General features: G+C 30.3%; 2 protein-coding genes across 2 annotated transcripts; both read right to left on the bottom strand.

Moving 5' to 3' along the window:
- Window positions 1–5,757: 5,757 nt before the first annotated feature.
- TRIADDRAFT_49676 (uncharacterized protein) lies at window positions 5,758–8,639 on the bottom strand (the record flags this gene model as incomplete). The annotated part of the gene is made up of 3 exons (XM_002107938.1): window positions 5,758–6,028; window positions 6,735–7,386; window positions 8,180–8,639. The coding sequence occupies 3 exons, from the start codon at window positions 8,637–8,639 to the stop codon at window positions 5,758–5,760; spliced, it is 1,383 nt and encodes a 460-aa protein (XP_002107974.1).
- A 919-nt stretch (window positions 8,640–9,558) lies between these two features.
- TRIADDRAFT_51997 (uncharacterized protein) lies at window positions 9,559–12,278 on the bottom strand (the record flags this gene model as incomplete). Its single annotated transcript, XM_002107937.1, has 3 exons — window positions 9,559–9,584; window positions 9,775–10,171; window positions 12,033–12,278. The coding sequence occupies 3 exons, from the start codon at window positions 12,276–12,278 to the stop codon at window positions 9,559–9,561; spliced, it is 669 nt and encodes a 222-aa protein (XP_002107973.1).
- Between the last annotated feature and the right edge of the window lie 460 nt (window positions 12,279–12,738).

Below are 12,738 nucleotides of genomic sequence, written 5' to 3'. Positions count from 1 at the left end.
TGAAGGGCTAATTTTATGAATACAAGCTTATCATAGTACTACTGAACCTAATTGGGAAGCTTTGCATCTTTTTCATACCGCTGACTTTGATATGCGGTTGCTCTTTTATCAAAAAATATCTCAATCTTGAATTCAATCCCTTACTATAGTATCGAATAGGACGATATCATATTTTCGTCATTAGCAGCTACAGCATGGCAATGTAATAAATGTATCTAACTCTCCATCTAATTAGAAAGAAATTGAATTTTCACATAATAATAGTCCAAAATAGAATTTAAAAATATTTTTACAACGATATTTTAGAGAAGTAGAAGTACAATAATTAATTGTTGAACCTGAATGAATCACGAGTTCCTACCTGAATTTTTTGAAGTATTTTTAGCTCAACCTGTTTATGGTAATGAAGTGGCTTATAATTACACCTGAATGATCAATATAAAAACAATTTCCCACCTATAAATAATTAAAATCAATCCTACGCACGAATGTATCTTTTCAACTATTATTACTTTTTTGTCAATGTCCAACACAGTAAGTTGGTAGTATCGTCACAAGTATATAATTTATCATATCACACAGACTATGCATACTTTTACCGTATCATACTTAGATAATTATCGTCGACTGTTTTATTATTTATAATCAATATTTTCTAATACCAGCAACGCAATAGCGTCTTATATTAGAAACTCAGCTATATCGAATGTGGCAATTAATGCAATCAAATCTTGGGGTATCACTGCAAGCAAGATTTGATTTTGGTGAAAACTGTTTTAAAGAGAATATAGCAGGAACCATTTTGTCATGCACTAGAGCTTTCCCATTATATATCAGAAATATACCTCTCGGTAGGATTAAAACTAGAGAGAAGAATAAATTATGTCAGAAATATCTTTCTCATCTATTGCATTTTCCTTCTAAGTTAAAGTATCATTTCTATCTTTTTTCTGTTAATAAATACAACGGAATACAGCAATAAACCAATAGAAGATTTTAACATTATTTTTATTCCATTTCCTAGTTGCCTCCACGGCGTCAATATTTTTCATAAATATGAAGGACATGATTATATAAGTAAACTAACAGTAAAAAACGAATAACCTTACTAGCAGCACAGATGAAGGAAATCTGAGGTGCTCATTATTTGCAACATGAGCTAAAAAATTGACCTTTACATTTCGATATCCATTATCACTTCTATAACGCAATTGGTAAACTTCTATAGCATATGTATGTCCGTCAATAGCGTAAATACAATTTAATAAATCTATTACTGAAGAGATATTGCTGTAATAAAGCTCTATTTCTAGCCCTACTCTGAACTACTCATTCAATAATTTGTCTGACGGATCTTGCGGTTAAATATAATTTAATACTTACAAATTATTGTTAAATATTACAGTAGTAAAACTTAGACCACGTAAACTACATACAGCTAGATATCGAGGAGTCTTGCATTCTTGCATTCTCACTTAAGGGTCTAGCTATTGTCTTCAAAATTATACATTAGCAGCACTCGACTGTCCTAAATCATAAATGTAATATCCTTGACACCGTTGATTCACTAAGATCTAGCGCCGCCATCGTACTCATGATTATCGATTCGTGGTATCAACGTTGCCTACTTTCCTACTATCGTATTAACGGTAAAGGATCCGCTACCATTGGTAATATGCTCTCAAAGCTGCGAGGATATACCCATAATAATTAACGTTGCCGGCATGCAGCAGGCAATAGAGATCGAAATAAAATGCATAGTCTTTAAAATATTTAAATATACACTTCGAATTAAAATCACGAAATTACTGTTAACGCAGTTATAAATTTGTAGCGTATTCGTAGGTATGCTTGAAATAGCAGAAACCATTACTCAGTCAATTGTCTTTGTCTAAATTCTATACATACATAGGGATTTCACCTGACCTAATAAAGTGAAACTGTAAGTATATCTATATATAGCTATCAATAAATACATCATATAACTAAAATAGGGATTAAAAGTATGGAGAGCAACAGATTAACCCTTTAAATATGATAAGGGCTGCGATGCAGATACGTAGTCATCTAAATACGCCTACAATCATACCCTAGACTAGCATTAAATTTCTCAATTTAGAATATGTAGATATATAAAAAATTTAGTGTTGTACTTTATATCTACAGTACTGGTGTGCAAAGTAGCTTTTTCTATGTTTTACAACCTAGCATATTGCAGCATAACAAATATGACAACCGCATGCAATAGTAATTAACTCAAAATCTACAGATACATTACGCAACATCAATTGCTAACTGTCATTGTGCTATTTAAGTATTGAATAGTAGTTATGTATTCATAATCAATTAATGGTCAAGATGATGAAGATTAAGATTTTGCATTGACGTCATCAACCTCAGGAAATAGTGATCAGTTCAATGCATAATATGCCAATAAAGCCAAGAACAGGATATGAACTAATATACCGGCGACATCCGGTCTATGATAACGACTTGCACCCTGCAAATGTACATGACGTAAACATTACGTGAACATCAGCAGAATTGAATCCAATTCTTAATTACTGGTTAAATATCATATTTCTATCTAATTTCGTCTAAAGCTATGCTCTTATTTGTTGATAGAAATCTGAACCAATTATAGACCACGTTTTTCGGATAGTAGGATAAGTATCAACTGATTGTCGATTGCGTCTCAGATTAATTCTAGACTAAAGCATTGATACCTCAATAGCAAGACGGAAATTGAGATTTAGGGTTTGGACTGTAAACAGCATCGTAAAGAAATTTAATTAATTTTCGATCAAAGTCCCATCTATCCTGCACTATACCGTAATAGCAAACCATATGACAGGATATGATTAATGCGATCGAACAATTTGTATGCAGTAGATCACATACTCACTGTATACACGGGTATGATTTTGACAATGGCTAATCTCATACTGTAAATATTATTATGAACCTACAATCACAAATAGACAGTTCAAATTAAGCATTTTTAATTTGGAATAGACTGCATCATTGTAAATTAAAATTTTAACAGATTACTAGTTAGTAAACCAGTTGAAACTAATATATGCAAAAAGTATAGATCTACATATCATTTCATTAGATCCATGCGTAGTTCACAGATAGTCTCTCACATGACGGTAAAGTAGACTATCAAGCACGTTAACGAATTTAATTATGTCATATTGATTAACGCGAAATATTGAAATGACAGAAGAGAACAATAAAATAAAAGTACGAATTCTGAATAGTAAATTAATTAATTGACTTTTATAGTATTTACTATTTCAAAAAATGAAAAAATGTTATGAATGTAATTTGCGTATCCGCCCCTAATGCTGACCAATGCACCGTACATGTGTGAACATGCAGAATTGCAGATGAATCTTAGAGACATTCTTAACACAATCAAAATATTAAATGATTTAACACCTTATATTTTATTAGCTTTGTAAGAAATTTAGGTTAGTTAAAGGTAGTAATTTTAAAAGCGACGCCAATTATTTTACATTTATAATGTTTATAAGTGTACGTATCGATCTTTATTATGCCGCAAATGTCATTGATACTATTGCCAAAAAACAATACCTTACCTAGTTCTAAGAACCGGATTAACGTCATGATATATGGCAGAATATATTAAGATCTATCCCTAATCTATAATGACTGTACTCATGATTTTTCATAAGTCAAATTCTGAAATTATAAGCAAGCAATAAATTAATATAAATGTGTTTTAAAAAAATGACTGAAATATACCAAGTTATAGATTTAATATTAAACAGCTAAAATTTGCTTTATCATATTATAGAACCTATAGGTTTAATAAGCCAAGCCATACAATAATCGTGAAGAAGTCAGTTCTTAGTTTACTCGCTTAAGCATAGCAGAGAAAGTATGAATGAAAATTACACGTAGTAATATTTATCAAGTCTTCTACAGACAATTAGACGATATTGTAAGGCAGTCACAGTTTACTTGCTAAAGTTAACTTCGTTAATTACGGCATTTTATATAAAGCAATCATATGTCTGAAATTCTTGCATTATCATATTTACTTTATTTAATAGTAATTTTATAGTTAGAATTCTGTGATGAATAGTATATCATGCGAGGCCACAAGCTGAGACAATCATTTTGAGTCCTTAAAATATGATCTGATAACGAGATTTCAGAATAGAATATTTGGCGAGATGATCAATCGTAAAATTATCATAATGAATCTTGGTTACAAAAATGAAAGTATGCATTTATCTTCTATAGTTTTATTAATGCCTTAACAGATCTAAACGAAAATTATTCTAATCAATCAAGATTGCCAAAAAATTCTGCCAAATTTTTATGAGGTCACTATTGTTTGTCTTTCTACCGTATCATATTGTGGTATCTGTTTGCTTAAATTTTTATGTCTTTAACACTGTAAGTATATATACAATACCGGATATTATACAGGTATACATCTATAGATATGGATATAGGTGTAAGGTAGGTGGATATTCAAATATAATGAAAGCAGGAAATTTTAAGATCACGAAATGAAATGAATGCAAGCTTTTAATTTTTATCCAGACAATCTTTTATCTACAGAAAATCGACGCATTAAAAAGACTAATATAAGTCTTTCAGAATGAAATATAATTTTTATCGACTTTTACTAGCTAATTAGCCATACAACAAATGGTGATATAATATAGATTCAATTTAAATAATATAGTCAGAGTAGTATTCAATAACTTTAGGCAATTGAAGTATTAAAAATGATTAGGTAGTGTAAAGTTTAACTTCTTTACGCCATTATTAGTGGAAAGTATATGAAATGACTTTATCAATCTGGCTATTATTATTACATACGCTGTTTAATATATCAATATGATCGAAATTCATTTCGAAATTTGTATGATATATATATAATACATAAGATACATTGCAAGTAGATGAATCATAATGAATATTAATCTTATAACATTAAATAGCCTTTAATGAACAGATCAATTAATAAAATTTTTTACATTTGTTGTATTACATCGTAAATTGGTTTCAAAATTTTAGTTACAGATACTTCCATAAACTAATTATTTATTAAAAGCACACAGGCGACCTTTTGAGCGGATAAATCTTATTGGAAGAATTAAATCATTTGTTAAATTATCAATCAATCATGCTTTGAGTTGTTATCGCTACCCAAGAAATACCAGGAATATTTCAAATTGTAGCAATCACACAGTGATATTATTTCTACCTGAATTCATTAAACTCAGCATTTTTAACGTAATTGGTAGCTTGTGATTCGAATTCATAGGCTATTATTTACATTAACAACGGATATGATTAGTCTGGTCTATTAAATTGATAGCTTAATAAGGAAGAAAAATGAATTTCATGCATTTAGATAGAACGCCAGTATTATAATTTGTATGTGACTGAGTTCTTATTAATTTAAAACAGAATTATTTTAATATTCAATCACGTACGAATAAGGGCGCAAAGAAAGTGAGAGAGAGATAAATTATATACTGTTTAATTATACGCTGACTATTGGATATAATGTAATGAATGCTCATCTTCAATCAACGGAGATCTAAGAAAAAATAAAAAATTATTGATTAGCTGGAGGAAGTTTAGAAATATGCACTGAGATAGCAATATACTTATTTATTGCAAAAAATGAATAAATAGCAACTTAATATTAGTAACTCACCGTAGTACTGTAGTATAGATTTAATAGGTTCATGCTTTAGCACGCAATTAAATTATAGGTAATAGTGAACAGTCAGAAAACTGTGAGGTATTAGTAATTTCTTCATTTTCTACATTGACTATTCCATTTGATTGATTATTAACGTTTGTTTCATTTACAGAGCGAGGACCAGGTTCAGGTGTATAAGTAAAATTAAATCCAGTGGTATATGTCACGCCATCTGAACGTACTAAGGTTACTGGTACCTTGGTTGGTTGTCTTACAAATTGCCAACCGCCATGGAATGAACCAATATCAGGTACAATGCAATGATACTTTCTTCACATCTACATATAAAGTATCATAGAAAAGAAAATTTTATTTATCTCTTCTTTAAAATCATGAATAATATCTTTTTTGTTAACTACAGACAATTAATAACCAAAATATTGTACAGACCAATATTCAGGTTTAAGACATGATTAACTAGTATCAATTGATGGAAAATATCTTGTTGTAATTTTTACCATAATTGACACAACATTATTCAATCTAAAAGCGCTTAGTAGCATAATACGTAACAATTGTAATATGATGCGTATCTGAAAGTGTATAATTTATATGCTATCTTATCAGTGGTAGCCAGTCGTATTTAGATTCTTAATACTGAAATTGTCTTTATTCTATTCTATAATATATATAAATTTAATCTTGCTATAGTAACGCTGTATGCTCGAGATCAATGTACAGACCAAAAATACGTTCTGCTATGCAAAATTAAAAGCGAAATGTTGTCCGAGTTTGGTGGTGGTATTAAATATTGAAAAATATATCATGAAGCTATGTGCTATTAATCTACTAGCAAAGCAAGAGCCTTAAAATTTGCAACTTGACATTTAGTAAGTATAAAATAGAATGCTTCCTGTTAATCAATTTGACTTCCATCTAATAACTGATTTATAAAATCGTATCGATAGCAAACTATATCTTATTTAGCGTAAAATAACATAATAATATGACAGAAATTACTGTTATCAATTCTAACCTGTACATAGTTTCTGATTCAACATCTCCAAACCAGACTTTAAGATTGTCAGAAAAGTTACTGCCGGTTAATTCTAATGATGCTCCATTACCACCACCTATAACTTGTAATGAGTGAACAACAGGAACAGGTGTAACTGGAGAATCGATGGGTCCTAATGCTTCGTAAAACTTATACTCCGCTTCATCTGTACTAATAATAGTCCATGAAGCGCCATCATTAATCATTTCTCGATTGGGCTCGCGAGGGCAGGGTGTAGCTTGAAATTGGATAATCCGTTCCTGTGATAAGCATAGATACATTCTTTCTGTATCTTTCATATAGAATGCAACTTTATGTAATTGCGATACAGGATCATCAGCGTCTAATAATGCAGTTTGTTTATCTACTTTGCGGATTACTAATCTAGGCAATGCTAAACCAGTCACAGTACAAACTAATTTAACTGTCGATCCATACTGGATATAGCCTTCACGAGTAGTAAATTCTACACCTTCGTCCTCATTGCTATCCAATAGATGGATCGTAAAAGAGCCCCATTGTTGGCTACTTGCGTGAAAGACATCATTATCAACATGTAAGTAACGGGTACTGACAGTTTGTGATCGAAGGCGGTTGAATAAAGCAACTTGAGAGCCCGATGGTATGCATACTGGAAAAAGAAATAGAATTTTATAAGTGTTACCATAACCATAATATCTATACGACACTATTATGTCCATAGCCAAGATATTAGCTATTAGCTGATTAGTTGCAAGAAGTTCTCTAAATTATACATGTATTTGTATTTTTTGCTAATACTATCGACTGATATCATCGTTTCATAGTGATAGGTATTTATTTTTTAATTGGCCATGTATCAACTTGAAATATTTATAGTCATTCATTGATATTTAACAAAATATTTCTCTATGTGCATTTATATTCATATCTTATCTACCAGTTAGCGTAAACTGTAATTTACATTAATCAATTCTTAAAGTGAACTCTTTTAGTTTTAGCATATTTTGTATCATAGTCGTTAAGGTAAAATTTTTTAAATTAGGTTAGATGTAATTAATTGGCTGAATAAACACTGTAATTATTTGATGCTATAATGTTATACTATATTTCTGATAAAAAATTATTGCAATTTGAATAGCGCCAAATAATTGAATAGCAATAGAATAATTTGCTCAACAGCTAATAGTGATATCGATATGTTTAAATTCTATATTTGACTTCAAAATGATTGTAAAATAATATTTAAATCAGATTTATTATGGATTCCATGCTACAATCGCTGTTATAAATAAGATTAGCTCCGTCGATATAAATATATATCAAGCGCGTATGTCCTATCATACTTGCTAGTTGAATGGCATATTTAAATAATGACCTAGAACTACAAGAACATGCACAGAAATGGCTGAAAATTAAGAGAATAATCCTACTTAGCTACTTACAATCAACATTTTTCAGTGACTGCTTCTTCTTAGATGGTTTAGATATAACTTTGATCCTTTTAGAATTAAAAATTCCTATGTCACGTATAATTTGATTATTATCCATATTATACAATTTGACAGATAGTTGAAAATGCTTTCGTTTATCTTGATCAGAGATATAAAGAGCTTTAGCTGCGCCGTAGCCGTTTTCTTCAATAGACAAAGGTTGCATTTCTTGATCACTATTCCCGATACCGATAAATGCTCGTAGGTGAGTGGAATCATTGTGTCCATTGACTGAATTATTTTGGCAATTTGTTTTTATATAACGACGATTTAATTTCCAGCGATCTCCTTTTAGATAGACACAAGGTGGCGGGCAAAAAAATCGTTTCTCGTTACCGTACGATTTTTGTGCAACTTTAGCATGGAGTATAACAATACTTTGATAACATCTTCCAGCAAGGTATTTTCTCATAATTTCTGATGTCAAGACTGATCTATTAAGGCATTTTTCTTTTATTAATCGAGTAGTTTCCTGATCAGGATCAGATGATAACTTGCTATTATTGCCCATTATAGTGGCAGAATGAGCAACTGTCATGCTGCCGTGGCAATCTAAAAATTGACAAAAACTAATGAATCAATAATTTAATACAATCTAGATTTTATAAGCAGAATAGAACAATGTTTTTAAAATAATACTTATCAATCAAATAATATTTTTTTATTCTATTTAAAATAATACCATATTACTATTATGTAAAACGTAAGTATCTATCATGATGTACGATATCAATGGATATCCTCGGATCAAGCTAATGTCAATCGTTGAGGAGGAGTATTAATATATTTTTGTACAATATAGACATAATAAATAGATATTTTTATCGTAAACCTGCTAATTTACATTCAATACTATAATGTAGAAGTTGAAATCAACTCTTCTTTTTAATTATAATAGTTTTATTACTTTCAATTCTTTAAATTTGAATCAAACTGGTAAATGTACTATATTAAATAATGGTATAAGTAGGAAAAATATTCCAATTGCTATTCTTTTCTTGCTATAATATCAAACTTTCAGCCTGGGAATGAACCGCTGCAATTAATTTTTTTATTGTTCCATTCTAGAACAATCTATAATGTTTGCAACACTGACTTTTATATTTCATTTTTTATTGATATCATTTAAAACAATGCTTTAGATCTATCTTGTTGATTTCAATGATTGCTGACACGTTTATGAAGTTAATAATCAGAAATATTAAGTAAGAGATGTTGTTTATTAAATTATCTATTCTATTACAATCTAATTTGATGCCTAATTTCAATTTAAATATTAACTGTATTGATCTTTTTTTCGTTCGATATTATTACGAAGGAAACATATTTGGTCAGCGTGTATTATTCATTTCTGAACCTTCAATTGGCCAAAATATGAAATTTATTCTTCAAGTAATCTCAAATAGAAAAATAAGCATGGTATGTTTGAGGGTGCATGATTCACGCACGTACTTTATGTATAGGGGCTTAAAATAATCATAAATTTGTTGATATTTTTCTGACAATTAACGAAGACATTCTCGTCTAAATTTAAAAACGTGACTTACCTCGATGATCCATATTTCGCCCAATATCATTAATACCATTATATTCTGAAGCTGATTTAACATGGTCATGTCCTGCTGTTTTAGTGCTGATATTGTGAATGCCATGAGTTGTTGTCAAATTAGTATTGCCAAGTGGATAAGGTGGCGGTGGTAATCGATGTATACTATTGGTTAAATTGACATGATTGTTCCCGTTATGGTTATTTGTTTGATCAGCGTTGATTTCATTAGCAACTTTACTGGTACTATTATTCAAAAAGAATAATGAATTTGACGTTGAAGGATTAATTCCACCTCCAGTATTCCCAGATGTAGGACCAAATGAAATATTGGGATACATTCTAGTTGATGTTCCAAGCGGATTAAGTATCATATCACGCGGTAGATTCATGCCTCGCTATAAGTAAAATATTTAATTGGCATATTGTAAATAATTAAAAATTTAATAAATGAGTACGATATTGAACATGATTGCTACTTTAGCTTTCTAAATTGTTTTTCATACAATAATTCAATAATAAAAAAATAGTCATATTTATTCTAAGGTGGATGACAATGGGCTACCGTCGCTATACCCCTAATAATCTATAATTAGGAGGTACTGTATTTGTAATTATGATGATACTGATGTAGATCACAAATAAAAAGTAACTGATCATTGATCACTATAAACAATACCGGCACTAGCAAAATATATATTGATTAAATAGTAGTAATAATTATGTTTTGCTCATTAATGTAAATATCGGTAACAAAAAAGCTATCCAATTAGGAAATATCAACAACGTAAGGTTGATTTGAGCTCATTTAATACAAATTGTTATCGCTGGTTAACAAGCCTGTATTAAAATTGCTTTTTCGTGTTATGCATAACATGTAAAATATGGTTTGGGAAATAAAGAAAATATTTAACTTTCTATTACTCCAAACATAAGAATTTTTGGATCTATGTCTGGTATCGTGGTTTTGTTAGTAGCGCTTTAAATTGGAGTTACGTGAATAGTATTACAAGATCATAAAGTAGAAGTCACTTTTAATCAAAGTTCGCATAATGCAATATTGAAGCAAACTGCATTATAATACTTTTCAATGGCGCATACTTGACATAATGTCAAAAAGATTGCTTGACTTGAATCATTAGAGTTGCACAGTTAAATTAATTGACCACTTTTGAAGACAATAATTTATAGACATACATGAAATGCATATATTTTAACACATGAGTGTGATTGAATAATTTTGACGGCAGTAGAATCAAGTATTTGCATTAAAGCTATTTAAATTCTGTTCCTTACTCTTGAATGCCTTAGGTTCGTAGGTTATTACATTACTATTAGCTTCATGTTATTTATCATATGTAAAGTGTTAAATATAGGTCGAATAATAAATGCGGCTAATAAGCAAATCGAAAATTGATTGAACTGTGTTACCATTACAATAAATTGACGAATTACATTAATTCATTTCAAGATACTTGAAGAAGGTTATATAATTAATGAGCTGTTTAGATCTAATATTATAGCCGCTACGTATCTGTTAGTATTAGCAATGATCGGTCCAACCATAAGCTTCTGTAATATTAGTAATCCGTGTTATTTAGCTAGCATCATTATTATTGATCACTTGATTGATTGGCTAGGCGAGTAAAGTTAAAGTCTACTGAATTGGGTGGACTATTTGGAAAAGTTTCGTACTTTAATAATTATGCTAGTCAACTAGTGGAGTATTATTTCGACTAAGAGACGGCACGCATTGACTGCAATAAGAATTGTCTTATAAAAAATCTCGAACTATAGTCATTTTCAATGTTTACTATAAAACCGCCGTTCTTACTGTTAATATTTTAGGCAAATATATTAATAGTAATTTTTAAAAGTTAATTGTTATTAGTTAAAATTGTCCTTATACTTAAGTTTCAAAGGTATTCATGAATGATTTCGATAGTGCTAATAACAAAAAAATCTCAAATAGCAATACTCTTCGAATTGTTATTTTGGGCTATGATTAAGTACTACCGTAATAACAAAATATTAGTCAAGCCAATTAATATCCGTAAAATACTATTCGAAAGTTACTATATTGCTAAATTAATAACATGATATATAATCATAATTTATCAATAAGATCATCCGCGGCACTGTACCATAGTTAATTGTGTGGTTATCTAGAACATCAATATTAATCTCGGATGTTGATTTTCAATTTTTTTCTATGCTAATACTGATTGCTTGCATATTATAACTCTAAATTGAACTTACATCATTTGAATAGAGAGGATACTGATCAACGCAGTCATTGAAAGCGCTATAGTCACGTCTAAGCTGGTTACCAGCTGATGGCATCATCGACGTCTCGGTTACATCAAGTGGATGATATGGCATCCCTAGATTCGGACGATAATTAACCATAGATCCGCACGGAAACTCATTTTCATCGCTGTGGCGGCGCTTTCTTGCTTGTCCATTAGCTAAATTGGATGTTAATGGAGTTATTCTAGTTTGCATGACGCCCGTAAAAGGTAAGGCCGACGAGTTAACGTAGTAAGAAGTAGCAACTTGAGACGAATCCAGTTTGAATCAATCTTAAATTCAGGTCGAGATAAGATAATTAGAAAAATGCAATGACTGAACTTAGAACTTGTCTAAATGGATAATATTATAATCGGTTGGAACTATTTAAAGCAATCGATAGGCCTATTACATTTCAATATTTAATATTCTACATTAAATAGAAAAAGCTCTTTATTTGTTATTGTCCAATTTATTGTGGAAGTGGTCTCGACTTCTCGTCTAGTCTGTAGTGGACAGGATATGGCATCAAGATGTGACAAAAAAGAACAAAAATTAACGATAACGAAACCTTTAAAACTATTCGAATGGAAAGAACAGTAACTAAGCAACACTGCCGCCGATGCAATCGTTGAATTTAGTTGATTAATCTCTCCTCAGTCGTCGATATTGTCAA

Source organism: Trichoplax adhaerens, genomic scaffold (assembly GCF_000150275.1).
Source record: "Trichoplax adhaerens TRIADscaffold_1 genomic scaffold, whole genome shotgun sequence".
Classification (NCBI taxonomy): domain Eukaryota; kingdom Metazoa; phylum Placozoa; class Uniplacotomia; order Trichoplacea; family Trichoplacidae; genus Trichoplax; species Trichoplax adhaerens.
This window is presented reverse-complemented; position numbering and strand designations above follow the sequence as displayed.